The sequence below is a fragment of the Triticum aestivum genome, chromosome 1B (genome assembly GCF_018294505.1).
Source record: "Triticum aestivum cultivar Chinese Spring chromosome 1B, IWGSC CS RefSeq v2.1, whole genome shotgun sequence".
In the NCBI taxonomy this organism is placed as follows: domain Eukaryota; kingdom Viridiplantae; phylum Streptophyta; class Magnoliopsida; order Poales; family Poaceae; genus Triticum; species Triticum aestivum.
The window spans coordinates 324,139,524-324,157,968 of record NC_057795.1 but is presented as its reverse complement, the minus strand read 5'-3'; the positions used below and the strand labels follow the sequence as shown (position 1 = coordinate 324,157,968).

Sequence of the window (18,445 nt, the reverse complement as noted above, 5' to 3'; positions counted from 1 at the left end):
GGATCCAATATGAGCATCCAGGTTCTGCTATTGGTTATTGGCCGGAGATGTGTCTCGGTCATGTCTACATAGTTCTCGAACCCGTAGGGTCCGCACACTTAACGTTCGGTGAGGATTGGTATTATGAGTTTATGTGTTTTGATATACCGAAGGTAGTTTAGAGTCCCGGATATGATCACGGACCTGACGAGGAGTCTCAAAATGGTTGAGACATAAAGATCGATATATTGGACGACTATATTTGGACATCAGAATGGTTCCGGGTGAGTTCGGGCATATACCGGAGTACCGGGAGGTTACCGGAACCCCCGGGAGGTATATGGGCCTTATTAGGCCATAGTGGGAGAGAAGAGAGGGAGGCATAGGAGGGGGTGCGCCCCCCTCAAGCCCAATCCAAATTGGGTGGGGGGCCAGTCCCCCCTTTCCTTCCCCCTCTCTCCCCATTCCTTCCACTCCTAGTCCAACTAGGGAAGGGGGGAATCCTACTCCCGGTGGGAGTAGGACTCCCCATGGGGCGCGCCATAGAAGGGTCGGCCCTCCCCCTCCTCCACTCCTTTATATACGAAGGAGGGGGGCACCCCATAGACACACAAGTTGATCATTGATCTCTTAGCCATGTGTGGTGCCCCCCTCCACCATAATCTACCTCGGTCACATCGTTGCAGTGCTTAGGCCAAGCCCTGTACCGGTAGCTTCATCATCACCGTCATCACGCCGTCATGCTAACAAAGCTCTCCCTCGACACTCTGCTGGATCATGAGTTCGTGGGACATCACTGAGCCGAACATGTGCAGATCGTCGGAGGTGCTGTACTTTCCGTACTAGGATCGGTCGGATCGTGAAGACGTACGACTACATCAACCGCGTTGTCATAATGCTTCGCTTATGGTCTACGAGGGTATGTGGACAACACTCTCCCGCTCGTTGCTATGTATCACCATGATCTTGCATGTGCGTAGGAAATTTTTGAAATTACCGTGTTCCCCAACAACAAGTGATATTATTTTATGCCCCTAGCTAGGCATAATGCATAGATTCAAGTATTGTCATCGTTAGTTCTTGCTCCATAGGTTGCCCTCATGATTGTTTCATATGGTAGTTTAATTTTAGTTCTAGGGAAGTGTTTCATACCCTTCTTTAGAGGAAACTGAAACTTAATATTCCCTTCTTTCATATCAATCACGACACCTATAGTTCGTAAAAACAGTCTACCAAGTATTATGGGACAAGACGGATTGCAATCAATATCAAGAACAATAAAATCTATGGGAACATAGTTCATATTTGCAAGAATAAGAACATCATTAATTCTTCCCAAAGGCTTTTTAATAGTAGAATCCGCCAAGTGCAAATTAAGAGAACACTCTTCCAAATTGGTAAAACCGAGCACATCACATAGAGATTTCGGAATTCTGGAAACACTAGCACCCAAATCAAATAAAGCATTGCACTCACAATTTTTGATCTTGACTTTAATGGTGGGTTCCCATCCATCATATAATTTTCTAGGAATTGAGATCTCTAACTCTAACTTTTCTTCTAAAGCTTTCATCATGGCATCCACAATATGTTTAGTAAAAGCTTTATTTTGTTCATAGGCATTAGGTGAATTTATCATGGATTGCAACAAAGAAATATATTCAATAAAAGAACAACTATCATAATTAAAGTGTTTGTAATCCAAAAGAGTGGGCAGATCACTAGTTAAAGTTTTGACCTCTCCAAACCCACTCTTATCATTTTTTTCAACAAGATTTTCACTCTCCGAACTATGAGGATGCCTTCTAGCTAAAGTTGACTCTTCTTCAATCCTCTTATCATCAATTTTGACGTTACTAAACAAGGAATCAATAGAATAAACACCAATCATCTTAACATCTACATCATTACTATGAAAGCAATCGGGCGAAAACGCTCTTTCTAAAAATTCTCTTTTAGCTCTAAGCATAGAGGTTCTTTTTCTTACTTTCATCCATAGAAACATATAAAGCTTTAATTGACTCATTAATATCAACTTTGGGTGGAAAGATTTTAATCTTGAGATTTTCTACATCATGAGAAATTATATCAATGCTTCTAGACATATCATCAATCTTATTCAAAATTTCTTTTATCTAGTGTTGAAAACTTTTTGAGCATTGATAAATTCTTTAATATTACTCTCAAGATCAGAGGGCATCCTATTATTATTATCAGAAAAATTACCATAGGAATTGCCATAATTATTAGAGGAATTTCCAGGAAAAGGCCTAGGATTGAAATTACTTCAATAAACATTGTTATTAAAATTGTTTCGAGAGAGAAAATTCACATCTATGGGATCACTATTTTGCTCAATCAAAAGTAGACAAAGAAACATCATTAAGATCAATAGCAACATTTTTACTAGCAACCAATTTCATAAGTGCATCAACCTTTTTACTCAAATTACTAATTTCTTCAACCGAATTAACTTTTTTACTAGTATGTGCTTTTCGGTATGCCATTGTGAATAATTAGCCATAATATTATCAAGCAGTTTAGTAGCTTCACCCAAAGCATCGATAAAAGTACCACCCGCTGCGGAATCTAAAAGTTTCTAGAGACAAAATTCAATCCCGCATAATTTTTTTTGTATAATCATCCATAGATTTAAACCATGAGTAGGACAATTTCTTAGCATTAATTTCATTCTTTCCCAAGATTGCGCAACATGTTCATGCTCAAGTTGCTTGAAATTCATGATTTGATTTCTAAGGGAAATAATTTTCGCGGGCAGAAAATACTTAGTAATAAAATAATCTTTGCACTTATCCCAAGAATCAATACTATTACGAGGCCAAGATGAAAACCAAATCTTTGCACGATCCCGCAAGGAGAAAGGAAATAATTTGAATTTCACAATATCATTGTCCATATTTTTTTTCTTTTGCATATCACACAATTCAACGAAAGTGTTTAGATGGGACGCGACACCCTCATTAGGACTACCAAAAAATTACTTTTTCATAACAAGATTCAACAAAGTGGCATTAATATCATAAGACTCCGCACTAGTGGCGGGAGGAGCAATCGGAGTACTAATAAAATCATTATTATTAGTATTGGAAAAATCACACAATTTGGTAGTTTCTTGAGACATTGTGACTACGCAAACAAGAACACAAGCAAACAAAAGATCGAGCGAGGAAAAGCCAAACGAAAAATATTTTTGTAGTTTTGCTAAAACATCTTAGAAATGGGGGGAGATGAAAACGAGAGCCAAATGGAAAATAAAGTAATTGCAAGGACATGAGATTTGTGATTGGGTACTTGATAGATTTTGATGATGTCTCCCCGGCAACGGCGCCAGAAATTCTTCCGGATTGCTTGTATTTGCGTTGGTAATTCCCCGAAGAGGAGAGGATGATGCAGCACAACAACGGTAAGTATTTCCCTCAGTTATGAAACCAAGGTTATCAATCTAGTAGGAGAACCAAGGAACACTATGTAAACAGCACCTGCACACAAATAACAAATACTAGCAACCCAACGCATAAGAGGGGTTGTCAATCCCTCCTCGGTATTGCGATTGATTAAATTGTATGAGATTTGATAAATAGATCTTGCAAAACACAAAATAAAATAAATAAAGAAAAAGTGCAGCAAGGTATTTTGGTTTTTAATATGATAGGAAATAGACCCGGAGGCCGTAGATTTCACTAGAGGCTTCTCTCGAGAAAATAGCATACGGTGGGTAAACAAATTACTGTTGGGCAATTGACAAAAAAGGCAAATAATTATGACGATATCCAAGGCAATGATCATGTATATAGGTATCACGTCCAAGATTAGTAGACCGACTCCTGCCTACATCTACTACTAGTACTCCACACATCGACCGCTATCCAGCATGCATCTAGAGTGTATTAAGTTCATGGATAAACAGAGTAATGCATTAAGAACGATGACATATGTAGACAAGATCTCTTCATGTAGGAATAGACCCCCATCTTTTTATCCTTAATGTCAACGATACATGCGTGTCATGTATCCTTCTGTCACTGAGATTGAGAACCGCAAGATCGAACCCATCACAAAGCACCTCTGCCCATTGCAAGAAAAATTAATCTAGTTGGCTAGACCAAACCAAAGTTTCGGAGAAGAAATTCGAGGCTATAACAATCATGCATAAAACAGTTCAACAATGACTCAAATAATATTCATGGATAGATCTGATCATAAACTCACAATTCATTGGATCCCAACAAACACACTGCAAAAAGTGATTACATCAAATAGATGTCCAAGAACATCGAGGAGAACATTGTATTGAAGATCAAAAAGAGAGAAGAAGACATCTAGCTACTACCTACGGACCCGTAGGTCCGTGGTAAACTACTCACGCATCATCGGAGGGACAAGGGTGATGATGAAGAACCCTCTCTGTGATCGTTGACCCCTCCGGTAGAGCGCCAGAGAAGGCCTCTAGATTGGATCTCGTGGTTGTGGAACTTACAGCGGCTGGAATTGTGTTTCATTGACTCCTCTAGGTTCTTTGGGATTTTAGAGTATTTATACATGCAGAGGTCGGTGGAGGGGGTGCGTGGTCTCAAAGGACCCCTCTCGTGCACTTCTTGGGCCTCCTAGGTGTCTTCTGGGTAGAAAAAATTCTCCAAAAAGTTTCGTGGCATTTGGACTTTGTTTGGTATTGATTTTCTGTGAAGTAAAAATCAAGGAAAAAAATAACAACTGGCACTGGACACTATGTCAATAGGTTGGTCACAAAAATGATATAAAGTTGCTAGTAAATGAATATAAAACATCAAAGAATGATAATATAACAGCATTGAACAATCAAAAATTATAGATACGTTGGAGACATATCACCGACCATGACCGCGGCAGGCGTCGTCGTTGCAGCCGCCTTGGCCCGGGGTGGCTGGGCGCTCTCCTCTACTGCCGCTCGGGTGGGGCCGCCCGCGAGGACATGCCATTCGGGCGTTGTCAGGAGCACTGCAATGGTACTTCCAGCGGAGGTCGACGCCGTCAAGGCTCTCCTATTGGCGCGCTATCCGAGCCTGATGGCACCAAGCACTCCTATAGCTGCGCGCGCTCTCTTAGGCCAGCACGTGATGGAAGCCCGTGGTCCCCGTCGCTCTTTGCTGCTGTCGAGGTAAGCACCATGTCAGTCCTCCAGGGCATCACTACTGCAGGATGCTGCTAACACGACAATATGATCAGAGACCCTTTGACCAAACTGTGTGCAATGTATTAATCGCAAACGGTGATATAAAAAACCGTCAAAAAAGATGCAAAACATTTTCCATGGTGGATACATCAAACACGATTCAGATTTTACTTGCGTGTGCAATGTAGGGCATATGGTTGATCCATACGAACTGTTTGCGATGAGATAGAACAACAGAAATGGGCATCCATATCAAAGGTCTGTGCGATATACGGCATACAGTTCGCTCTGATGTACTGTTTCCTGTTAGGGAATGCAATAGAAACGTTTAGACTGATCAAAGTGTGCGTGATATACGTCATATGGTTCATTCAGACGAACTGTTTTCGATTAGGGAACACAACAGAAATGGTTCAACTTAACAAGATGTGTGTGATATGCGGAATACAGTTCACATAGATGAAATATTTGCGATGAGCCAAAAGAACACAAACGATTTGTGTAAACAAGATGTGTGTGATACATGGCAAACAACCCACTCAGATGAATTGTTTGCGATGAGAAAATATAACACAGACGGTTACTACAGTTAATTCATGTGCGATTCTGTGTGTACAAAAAACTTTGAAAAATGCAAACTAGTTGCTTGTGGTGGCTAGGAGTATCGCACAGGATGCGTGTGCGAGTACTCGTGTGTGATGATTAGTAAGTTACACATACGTTTCCTTATGGTAACGCGTGTGCGATAACACGTGACACCACATAAGGTTGTCAGGTTGTGTGCTCCACTTAGTCTTCCCGCGCTCCATCGAAGGCTTCCCGCGCTCCACAGGGGTGAATTGTAAAATCCCCAATCCCCTAGCCAGCTCCTAGCTGTAAATAACCACATCAATGGTCGCCGGTGGCGACTCGCTATTGATCCAGTTGCTAGCTAGTTACCCACACATACCGGCATAAACCCAATGACCGACGACGGTATGGAGCCGCACGACGGCGGAATCGAGGCTGAAGGCACGATGGTCGGCTTGGTGGTCGACAACCATGTCGCCACCTCTCCCGATGAAGGCCAGAGGAAGCAGGAAATACGGTACGAGCAAGTCGCCCGGTTAGCCAGGGTTGTCCTAAAAGCAGACAGGGATAGCAAACGGGCGACTGCTGGCTCGGCGCAGAGTGCGGTGGAGGAGGGACCTCGATGACGCAAGGACAACTGCGGCAGTGGCGGCTGCCGCACGAGGCGCAGGCTTATGTCCCAGGTGGAGAAGGGCGCAGCACCGGACGTCGTTGGGGCATGCCTGGGGGCCGTCACGGCAGCCTGGCGAGAGCCAACATCGTCTCGCCGGACGTCGCCGGGGCAGACCCGGCGGTCGCGGGAGCCCTGGTGAGCTGCGCTCGAGGCGGTATCGGTGATTCCCATTATCGAGTCTGCCCCAGCCTCAATCGATCATGGTGTGTAGGTCATCGACTTGGTGGCCTCCACTCCCACTGAGCCCATGATCGACATGCTGATGGACGATGACTACTGTGTGTGCTGGGTTCCCATCAGGTGCACAGTGTAGCTCTTTTGTGCGCGCGCGGTTCGTTATATTCTTGTAAATTAGCAATATATACTCAATTGATTTCTTCATGCATGTCAAATATGTCAATTGTATGGGTTGGTCAGTCTGTATATTATCTGAATTTGCAATTTGGACAATTAATATGCAAATGCCTTCTCGACATCGGTGTTGATCGCCACGTCGAAAACATGGTCATCCTCTACTCTACCGGGCACACGCTTAAATTGAATGAACTGTGTACGATACTAATACTTCTCATGAAAATTTAAGAACTTGGCTAACAACATTTGAGTAACATATATATATATATATTACACTATTCGACAAAAGAGGATCTTTGTAACACGGTTTTGACAACCATATGGTCCATATCTACATACTTAATATAGTAACGGCTACACATTTGAAGAGGTTGAGGGCCAACAACCATATGATCCATATCTACATACTTAACATAGTAACAACTAGCACATTTTAAGAGGCTGAGGGCCAACAACCACAGCTATCCGCTGAAAGCAGCTTGATCACGGCGACTCGGCATCTTGTCAATGAAAAAGAAGAACCCTCCTGTACCTTGGTATAGTATGAGTAGAACAATGTCTCTAATTTTCTAATATGAATGCATTGCCACGACAAGCGAGAACTTGCTAATTTGAATGGTTCCATTTCCGCGGAAATGCAGTATCTTACAATCACTTTGGCGTTATTAGCAGGCACAAGTGTAATTCGACCACGTCGGGAAATCAATTCAGGAATAGCTGCAACAGGCAATTTCTGTTGAAATGTAGAATAAAAACCAATTGTAACGTATCATTAAAGATATATATATATATATATATATATATATATATATAGTTTATGAACATCAACGTAAAAATAAGACTGTAACAGCATTTTGTGCACACAATTGGTCTTGTTCAATGTGTGCACCATAGGTATAATTAATCCCATCCAAAATCCAGCGTTCATACGTTGTGCTATCTTTGTCAAATTATCAACAAATTTTATGACGTGCTTCAAGTCTTTCCAGTGAAATTTGGTACGCTGAGTAACATACAGATTATTACTATGCATCCAACATATCCGAAACATGGCAGAAGAATATATAGTGCACATAAATTGGTAAATAGAATTTGTTATTGCCTAGGAACGGAGTCAGAAAATGAAATCACAATTGGCTGCTTAAATAGTGATCAGTTAGTTAGAACAAATAGCCTGATTTTGCTAAGTAATATGCCGGTATGGAGAAAGTTGAAAGAACACTAACCCTCGATCGGACTTTGATCGGCTGATGACATTGGGGAAATAAACATCCATGTTAATTAGATCAGGTTGTGGTGCACGCACTAGAATTTTATTGCCAGCTTTCAGTTCATAAAATTTAGAAATTTTTCTCCAAATGTCCGTATCAAAATAGGACTGACCATCTTTATCAAGTTTTATGCTAACTGTCATTGTAAATCCATGTCGCGTTGTCAATATGACATCCATAGAGTCATCAACAAAGTAAAGCCCAAAATTTTCTTCTACTCGTGTTTTTGCAAAGCAAGGGATGTACTACTTGAAATAAAAATTAAGATTATAAATTAGATATATTAAAATAACAGAGCAAGATGCAAATATGGGAGTAACTGATAGAATATAATAATATATAGCTGAAATCAAAGTACAAAAATATATAATTAAAAATAGATAATGTAACAAAGATTTGATGCAAATATGAGAGTAACTGAGTGAATAATACATCATTAATTTGCCTAATACAGGGAAAATCAGCTTCGACGTCTAGGCCGCATGTGGCACCGTACATTTTATCCAAATGTAGCAATAGACGTACATTTTATCCAAATGTAGCAATAGACGGTATATGTTCACAAATTTAGGCCATGCCGACTGTGGTATGGTGAGACTGAACATACCGAGCGCTCACTAAAGTCATCCGGAATGGTGAGATAGAACTTCGTTTCCGACTTGCCGCGGCCACACTTGCCCGATTTGTGCCCGCACTATGGACACATGAATGAAAACCCTCGAATCAGCTAGAAGAAAAATGAATCCACGGCGATTTCCGCCAGTTGGTTAACAGCGACGGACGGACTGCGATAAGAGATGAGTGAATATTTCACTAAATTGATTACCTTCTCCACGATAAAAATCTTCGGCCCAATCCCGCAGAAAACCCCAATCGACCAGAGTCTAGAATGTCGGTGCAAGTCGGTGCGGATAGGCGGCGGCAAGCGGTAGGGGCGAAATCTCGTGTCGTTTGGAGCGCGACCTCCGCCCGCCGACGATAGCCGTCGAGCTTAGGGTGGCTGCCGCGATAGAAGTTGATGAGGTGCAGAGTTGCGGATGATTCCGCGGCGAGTAGGTGGGGACGAAGTGGGCAGGAGGTGAGGGTTTTCTTTTTTCCTTTTGAATGTTTGTGTGAACACACACGGTTCACAGAGGCGACGGAGATGAATCGTGTGCGATGGTAAATCACCGAGATTGAAGGGGGGTCCAATTTTCCTTCCTAGTTTGTCATTCAGTTTTTTCTATGATCGACATACCCCCTCCAATGCAACGTGTTCAAATTTGGCATTTATTCGGGCTCATTTATCATATTTGGGGGATTGTGTGCATTTTCTAGACATTAATGCACATAATTCAAATTCGAACAATCGGTGCATGAGAAGGTCACAAGAACGGTCTGAAAAACCATGCTCGTGCTATTTAGTAAATTCTCATGTCTTTTACAAGCAATGTGAAGATATTTTAAAGAAATGTGTGGTAATAGCCAACCACAAATGCGTCATTTATTGGTTTTCAACTATAGAAAAATGAAATACATGCCTGAAACATGACGCCTGGCATGGTGCCATGGTATGGCCTCACCGTGCCCTGGTAAAAAGTTGAGTAGGTTTGGCTTATATCGTCATGCACGCCTTTCGTACATCGAATCATCACCAAGGAAGTTTCATGGTTTCTTGGGGGGAATCACCAAATTGAAGGGCAATCCAAATTTTCATCCTAGTTTGTCATTCAATTTTTTTCAACAATCAATATACCCCCTCCAATGCAACGTGTTCAAATTTGACATTTTTCCCGGGCTCATTTACCATATTTAGGGGATTATGTGCATTTTCCAAGCATTAATGCACATAATTCAAATTCAAACAATCGGTGCATGAAAAGGTGCACAAGAACGGTCTGGAAAACCATACTCGTGCTATTTAGTAAATTCTCATGCCTTTTACAAGGAGTGGGCAGAGATTTCAAGGAAATGTGTGGCAATATTCAACCACAAACGCGTCGTTTATTGATTTTTCAACTATAGCAAAATAAAATACATGCTTGAAATACATGACGTTTGGCATGGTGCCATGGTATGGCCTCACCGTGCCCTTGTAAAAATTTGAGAAGGTTTGGCTTATGTCGTCATGCACACCCTTCATAAATTGAACCACTGCCGAGAAAGTTTCATGGTTTCGAGGAGGAAATCACCAAAATTGAAGGGAAATCCAAATTTTCTTTGTTCTTTGTCCTTGAGTTTTTTTCTATGATGAACATACACCTTGCAAATCATCGTGTTCAAATTTGACACTTTCCAGGCTCATTTACCATATTTAGGGGATTATGAACATTTTCTAGGCATTTAGCACATATAAATCCAATCCAACTACAGCTGCACGGGTGTGATGTTAGGGACGTGGATTGTCGTTCAATCGCAGCACATCCTACGATGCACACGCGTGATCCGCGTGCCTGGAGTTCCGGCCAATCATAGCGCAACACACAATACGCTCAGCGCACACTATTTCCGGAGGCGACGAAGATGAACAGTGTGCGATAATGAATTAGCAAGATTGTAAGGGAAGCCAAATTTCCTTCACCGTTTGTCGCTGAGCTCTGGAGATGGACGCCACATTTTTGCAAACACAAATTAGTTAAACCAATCTGGAGAGGACTTCAAAAGGACACAAGAGAGTTAATTGTTGGATGCCCAAGCGACCCATCTCTCCTACAAAAAATATTCAATCTAAACGAAGACAAGAGGCTCACAGCTTGTTGTTTGCTCTGGATCTGGTGAGCGAAAAGGAATAAAGCAAACCGGGGAGAAAAACCAAGAACATCAGATGAGATAATTACCTCAGTCACAGTTCATGTTTTGGAATACAAGAACATGTAGGTAAAGAAACTAACACCAAGTAATAAGATGCAGCTGCAATGGTCTGACCGACACATAATTTTTTGAAGATCTATATAGATGGGGCGTTTAGGGAACAATCCTTTTCAGGTGGTTGGAGCTTTATAGTCAGGAATGATCGAGGAGTAGCAGTGGCAGCTGGACTAGGTCATCTTCAAGAAGTCGGCAGTGCTCTTCAAGCTGAAGCTCGAGCTCTTCTCCAAAGCGGTGCAAATCACCTCATCAATGGGGTGTAATCAGGTGATTCTGAAAATAGATTCGGCTGTACTGAAGAATGCTATTACATCAAGCAATTATGATCTAGCGCCGCCAGGTGTTCTATTTAGAGAAATAAAAGCCATGTTATGTATTAGTTTGGATAAAATTAGAATATCCATTGTACCAAGATCATGTAATGTTGTAGTTCATGAACTAGCTGCGCGTGGCGCTCTGTTAGGGGATGGCGATCGTGAGGTCTGGATTGGCCATCTACCACAGTTTGTACTAAACCAGTGTGCTGGTTATATGCCCAGGACACCAGTTTAACAGAACACATCTGTGTTCCTTTAAAGAAAACGTTTTACATTTTGGTACAGAGGGGGTACTTAGCAATAAAGCCAGCAGTGACACGACGAGCCACTCAATCTATCAATCTGCTCCATGAGTGCCATAAGCGCAAAGAGGTCGTCGATACAGGCATCGACTGGCTGGGCGGTGCATAGTCCGCCTGGTTGAAGCAACACGGAAGGGAGCTGCAGTGGCACGCTAGATCGATTTCACGCTAGGCTGCTGGAGGTGGATCATGGCGAGGCGCCACTGGAGGAGAGGCCGGTCGGAGAACAAAGCAGAAGATCGTGGGACTTGGGCATCAGAACTTACTGTAATAACAAATTTGCCCTTGCAATCTAATTTTGGAAGAGCATGGAAGCACTCCTCATATCCTAATATGATTTGCACATAAAAAAGACAAGGATGAAATGTATTGTACCTTTGGCTTTCAAATTCAGGAAACCACCGGGCAAATCCAGGAAATATCCGTATCCGGCAGATAGCTACTCGAATCTGGATTTAACTCCGACCAAATAGTAAATTTTCTTTCAGCATTTCAATTTGCCCTGATTTGGCTCCAGATCATGTCGAAACTATACGCCTGTATTTCAACCCTACGTGCAGCCCTGTCTGAAACCATATTGTTTCTTGTCCTCCCAACAGATGGCAGATAAGCATATAATCTGTTTAGTTATACTTTCTCTTTCCTTTTTATTGCTGTTGTTGCTGACAATGGCATCTACCCGTCCAGCACTCTCCGAAATCCAATCAGAACCCTTGCCCACCCAGATTGCAAAACGGGTAGTAAACAAACAGTGAAGGGTCAAACTTTACTGTAAGTACTGAGCTTTTGTACATTCAGATCACAAGAGCAGAGGAGGTCTATTGCATGGTATGTCACTTGAGAATAATTGCACGGACACACAAGCTGAAGGCTGTACAGCAGGTACCTATACCAGTAAAAGCATTAGACTACAAAAAAGAGTTCCTGGTAAAGCAGGCAAATTTACAAGATGCTGATAAGCCAGTGGTGGTGCTTTGCAAAGGAATTACTCCCTCCGTTCACTTTTATAAGAGCTTGAAGACATTTTAGACAATGTGCAAAACAGCCTATTTTGTGTTGTCTGAAACAACTTACAAAAGTGAACGGAGGGAGTACTACTTATTCCCATTTCTCACGTGAGATTTCTACAACCTCGAAATGATTTGGAACCCTAAATCTACCATCAACGTTGGGGCTCAAACATCTGCTGAGCAACAGTACAATATGCAATACCCCCTTGCTGGTTAGAACCATCAGCAAGACAAACAATATTATTGGAGAAAAGGTGTGCATAAGCCTCGATATGCACGTGTTGTTTTCAGATTCATTATTTGGGTGACAAACATTTTGCTGCACCTCATAGGACTGACTCACAGGGGAGATGGAAACCCCAAATCTTGTTTCCACCATCAGGGTGTGTACTCCTGGTTGCATTTCATTTGTGTGACTACTCGGGACCGTGAATATTACTTCTATTCTTGGGAAATACGACCAGTCTTCTACTCAAGGACAAGTGAGGAAATTTCATCAGATTTTTTGTCGCCCTTATATATGAACCAAATAAAGTGGTTCCTAACCTTAAGGTAAATACACTAACATTTTTCCCATTATTTAAAGGAATCCTTTAAACGTAGGCTATACAGTAACAGATCAGTGTAGTGTCCAGGAGGCGCAGTCCTAGGTGAGCACTTTCAGATTCATGGATCTGTCAGATAGAGTTGCACATGTGTTTGCTTCCGGTCTTCATTTCCTGTGTGTTGCTAAATAGGAAGCATAGGGGAGTGTCATACTGTCATGGTAAGTACTCTGAAAGCCAAAATGAATGCTAGTATGACATTACCACTACTAAGCATGCATAAACAGATGCTGAAGTTTGCCTGGTTCGCTTCTGTTTACTTCCTTCAATGTGGAACACGTTGTGCACACCAAAATGACTGGATCCAAGAAAACACCAACCAGTAAAAGTTAAAACTGTGAACTGGCTGAAAGGTAGTTGGATCGAGAACGATGTTAATGGCTGAACTATACCAAAGAACAGAGTAACTCCTAGGTTATACCACCTAAGGACCAAATGATCACATCCAAACCCAAAGGCAGCTGGTAAACTATGACCTAGCAGAATTAGTGATCGCAAATTTCTCATTTCAACAACAATCCAACTTGCCGTTTACTCGCTTTGTTTGCTAGGTATAAGTAGGTATAGAAAAGCTATGTTGGTACATCACTAGAACATACCAAGCGTTTCAGGATGTCAGATTTTGAGAGGCTTCTGAGCAAGTAAGTCCTCTTACATCAGGAACGTAACCTTTCTCCATCATTCCCTCCTTGATTGTTTCATAGGTGACCTTATTTGGAACGAGACCTTTCTCCAACATCTCATTCAGGAGCTCATTAGCCTCCTCCATCTTCCCCATTCTACAAAGGTGCTTGATGAACACATTGTATGTGACCACATTTGCCCGTTTCCTACCTTTCTCCATCCTGGTCCTAATTTCATAGGCAGACTTAATGTTCCCCTTCTCACAGTACCCATTTATTATGTTGTTGTAAGTCCGATGCTCTGGTTCCAAACCAACCATCAACATTTCATCCAAGAGCTTTACAGCTTTACGTATTTCCCCTTTGCAGCACAGGGCACCAATAAGTGTATTGTAAGTAACAATATCAGCTCTAACACCTTTCTCCTTCATCTCATCGAGAAGACCAGAAACACTCCTCCAATCCCCACTCTGGTCAAACCCAGCTATTAGGCAATTGTATGTTCTGACATTTGGACTAATCCCCTTCCCTGCCATTGCCTCCTTCACCGCCGCCGCATCCTTCATTTTGCCGAGCCGGCGATATCCATCAATCAAGGTATTGTAAGTAACCACATTAGGTTCGACATTCCACTGTGCCATACCATCAACCCAATTCTCAGCATCTACCATTATGCCCTTTTTGCAAAACCCATTCAGCACACTATTCAGGGTGGCCACATTAGGCGGCAGCCCCAGATCCTGCATCTCATCCACCAGCTTCACCCCTTCCTCTACCTTCCCCTCACTGCAGAGACCCCAAACAAGTGCATTGTATGTCCCCATGCTGGGCGCAATCCCTTGCTGCTTCATCTCCTCAAAGACTCTCACCGCAGCAGCAGTGTTCGAGTCCTGGCAATACCCAGTAACCAGCACATTGAATGTAACAACATTGGGCGAGATTCCAGCCTCGACCATCTCCTTCAAAAGCGCATCGATGTGGTACATCCTCCCGACACGACCCTTCTTGCAGTAGCCGTCGATGAGAGTATTATAGGTGGCCACAGAGGGGGTCAACCCCCACGCCCTGATGTCCTTGGCGACATCGCCGGCCTTGCGAAGCTGCCCAGCCTTGCAGAGCCCGGAGATGACGATGTTGAAGGTGAAAAGGTCCGGCGACACGCGCCGCCGGAGCGCCGCCTTGAAAGCCCGCTCGGCGAGGTCGACCCGCCCCGCGGCGAAAAGGGCGGAGAGCAGGCTGTTCACCGAGAAGGCGGAGGGGCGGTGGCGCGGGTGGTTGTCGCCGACGAGGAGGAAGGCCTCGTACGCCGCCAAGGGCTGGGAGGCCCTGGCGAGCGCGAGGACGAGCATGTCGGCGATGAGCGGCGCGGCGGCGGGGGAAGACGCGGGGAGGGCGCGGAGGATGGACGCGGGGGAGTGGAGGCGGGCGGCGGTGAGGGTGTGGAGCTCGGAGCGGAGCAGCGGGTGGAGGCCGTGGGAGGCGAGGCGGGCGAGCAGCAGCGCGTGGAGCTGGAGCGGAAGAGGCGCGCGGAAGTGGGAGCGGGACCAGCGCGCGAGGGAGACGAGGTCGGGGAGGGGAGGGACCGGCGCGGTGCGGAGGAGGAGGTGGAGGACGCGGTGCGCGGCCGGCGCCGTGGCCGCGCCGGTGAGCGCCTGCAGGCGCGCGAACTGGCCGGCCGCGAGGTGCCGGAGCAGCGTGCGGAGCGGCATGGAGTGGTGTTTGTTAGGGGAGGGTTTGGGTGGGTTTTCTCAGTATCACAGCTCCCACCGGTGATGATGACTGACTGCAAAATACACACAGGAGGAGTTCGGCACAAACATTTCGCTTCATAACCAGAAGCATGGCAGAATATATGATTACAATGTCATCGCGTTTTGGATCCTACTAGTACAAGATTGAAAGTTATTCGATTACTCATAGGAGAAAGTAGAAAACTTATAATGTGTTAGACTCCCCAATATAATTTTGCTACGGGAACTGGTGCAAATGGAGTTCATTCCAAGATAGAAAAAAGTCAGGTACAGGCCGGGATCTCAGTTACATCTCTGAACTTGAGCAAGCGAGAATGTAAAAAGAACAACACTACAAGGCGAAAAGCCGGTAGAATCCTACCACAAAGCGCAGGCATCTACCAAACTGCGCCATGTAATGTGCACTCCAATTTCGAATGCTGCTGATGCCATGAAGCAGGCCAAAGACAAGACACACGGAACTGGAGGCTTGTCACAAACTGCAGAGTATAGACAGCGAGGCAGAGCAGCGAGTTCCTGGGGGCACAAATGCTAAGATCTGAAACAGGATGCCCAGATACCCTTTAGCTGTTCTACATCTCATGGTTTGTCTTCCAAGATGACATAAAATGGATCCTGCAGCATTGGGTTCATGCCATCAAGGGGTTATATATGCTGGCCAACCGTTGAGCTGTCACCGAGACTCGCCGCCCTGTTGCATCACCGGCGCATTCTGCAAGTGAAGGTCAAAACAGTGAGGTCAAGCATTGTTTGTTACAACAGTAGCGTTTATAAGTGGTGGATGTGCCATCATGGGATTTCACTCTAATTGATCCAGCCTGTAAAGATGGAATGGAATTGATTTGTTTTTAGCTTAGGCATCATTGTTCAAACTAAACGTTTTTAACTAAGACAGACAGGCTCGTGAAAATACCAGAGTCCCACTGCACTGCACTGCAATATTGCATATATACTGCTATATGAGATAAGATGAGTGCATGGTTTTAATACCACAATGTCCTGAAGATTTTGCCTCTCTGCGCTGAAACATTTTCAAATGGCAAACAACATGATGAACTTGTTCATTCGAAAGAAAAACTAAAGTATCTTTGCTTCTAACAGCTTGCCAAAATAACAACATGAGATCTATAAATATGTAAAGATCGCCATACTACCAGGTTTCAGAAAGTACTCTTGTCTACGTAAATAATACAACTTCACTGCAAAAATAAAACATACACTACAGAGATGTTTCTATGTAGTTTCCCAAGAACCCATAGATTAGTTCTGCTCTATATAAATTCACACGCTTGGTATCAACCAAATATTTTCAAATTACTTCCACATGTAATGTGCTGAGAAGATTGAAATATATTGTATATTAGAAAATTCAAAGGCATCATCAAACAAGGGGAACAGAATAATAAATAATCATGACATACCTTTGTTAGCTTCCTCCTTTGTTTGAGTTTCACCTTCACATCGACTCCATTCTCAATTATTCCACGCAACACAACCTCAATCTTTCCTTCAATTTTGTCCCCTTTTCTCGGTGTATAAATTGCATTGTGAATATCATCCTCTATCGCACGCTTCGCAAGTAATGCCCCAACCGCCACACATGCCTTGATACCCTTCCTTGAACCCAGATCAAACTTCATGTCCTTTGATATGGAGTGGGCGACCGACACAACCCTGCTGGTCACTCGGTGAACGAAGCAAGCACGTACCGACCCCTTGGAGACATGTATGTCCAGGCAGAAAGGGTGGTGGTAAGGATCAGTCATCTGGTTAAAAGTTGGGACTCGGTCCCTCTTCAACTCAACTATGTCATCCTTATGCACTGCAGGCTCTGCTTTCAGCTTTGGGACCTTCAAACGAGCTGGCTTGTCAGGTTCCACCTTCTCGCAATCGGATGGATTATTGGCATTGGGTTTATCTCTCTTCCATCTGCGGCGCAAGGGCAAGTTATATTCCTCAAACTCCTTGGACCCCCTGTCCAGCTTGTAGAACAGCTGCTTGCGGTGCCTCATGTCATCTATCTCATCATCCGAATCGTGCATGTGTTCTTCTCCATGTTCTTGGAAGGTATCAAGACATTGGTCACCCGGCGTGGGATCCGAGGAGAAGCCGAAGGAAGCGGGCCAGAGGTCGTTGTCAACAACGTCAATGTGGAAGCCCGCGCCAAGTGGGTTGGCATCGGAGCAAGGCAAGGTTTGGGGCAGCTGAATTTGCGCACGAGAGTGGCAGGGCGGTGTGGCCGAGGCTCCAGATGGTAGAATAGAGAGCGAGCGGAAGATATGCAGGAGCTGGGAGAGCTTTGGAGGCGGCTGAGGCCAGCGCTGCCGCGCTTGGAGAAGCATGTGCCGAAGTGGCATTTGCGCAAGCACCCTACGGGCGTGCTGGTTAGAGAAGTGTTCCGTTTCTCGTGTAATCAAGAGTTGTGTGTGTGTGTAGGGGGGATGGGAGCCTTCCAAAAGTAGCAGCTCACCGGCGGGACGGCCGATCGGGGAAGTTGGCACGCCGACCTCAGTTACTCTGCCGGCGCCGCTTAGTTCAACTATTCGAGTCGCTTTGCAGAGCTTGCAAGGTTGAGGCAAAGGTGGGGTGAGGGTAAATATGAGCGAACAGACCGTAGAAGTGGCGTGCTCGCCGGCCGACCAGTGGGGCGGAGGAGTTGCCGCGGGAGGAAACACGCCGGCGAGCGGAGGACCAGTTGTGTCGGGGTATTCCCGGCCAAAGGTGTTTCTAAGAGCAATTGTAACCGGAAATACCTTTGGCTCTCGGCGTATATGCACGTGATATAGAAAAGAAACTAGTAATTGCGAAAAAAAATGAAACAAATTTTGAAACAAATTTGACCTTCTGTTGAACTTGTATAAAAAGTTCCTCGAAGAAAAAACTCCCTTTGACTTTAAGGCAAATAAAAAACAAATTTCCACCCGCAAAAAAACAAATTTCAAAAATAAAATGTGTAAAAAATAACTTGTACTA

The 18,445-nt window shown here is 44.0% G+C and overlaps 2 protein-coding genes across 5 annotated transcripts; both read right to left on the bottom strand.

Annotated features, from left to right (window-relative positions):
* Positions 1-10,792: 10,792 nt before the first annotated feature.
* LOC123121837 (pentatricopeptide repeat-containing protein At1g09820) lies at positions 10,793-15,441 on the bottom strand. 3 transcript variants are annotated; one of them, XR_006459881.1, is made up of 3 exons: positions 13,698-15,441; positions 11,859-12,369; positions 10,798-11,209 (listed from the first exon to the last, which is right to left on the bottom strand). XR_006459881.1 is itself a non-coding variant. In XM_044541918.1 (2 exons), the coding sequence occupies exon 1, from the start codon at positions 15,428-15,430 to the stop codon at positions 13,706-13,708; it is 1,725 nt and encodes a 574-aa protein (XP_044397853.1). In that variant the 5' UTR covers positions 15,431-15,441; the 3' UTR covers positions 10,793-12,369; positions 13,698-13,705. The 3 variants fall into 3 exon arrangements, 2 of the variants coding, with proteins under 2 accessions (XP_044397853.1, XP_044397844.1); XM_044541918.1 differs by having other exon boundaries at positions 10,793-12,369; XM_044541909.1 differs by lacking the exons at positions 10,798-11,209; positions 11,859-12,369 and adding an exon at positions 12,578-13,396.
* Positions 15,442-15,742: 301 nt separating this feature from the next.
* On the bottom strand, positions 15,743-18,205 carry LOC123090832 (uncharacterized). Of its 2 annotated transcripts, XM_044512187.1 has the most exons (3): positions 17,926-18,205; positions 16,894-17,842; positions 15,743-16,184 (listed from the first exon to the last, which is right to left on the bottom strand). In XM_044512187.1, the coding sequence occupies exons 2-3, from the start codon at positions 17,827-17,829 to the stop codon at positions 16,146-16,148; spliced, it is 975 nt and encodes a 324-aa protein (XP_044368122.1). In that variant the 5' UTR covers positions 17,830-17,842; positions 17,926-18,205; the 3' UTR covers positions 15,743-16,145. The 2 variants fall into 2 exon arrangements, with proteins under 2 accessions (XP_044368122.1, XP_044368113.1); XM_044512178.1 differs by having other exon boundaries at positions 16,894-18,205.
* Between the last annotated feature and the right edge of the window lie 240 nt (positions 18,206-18,445).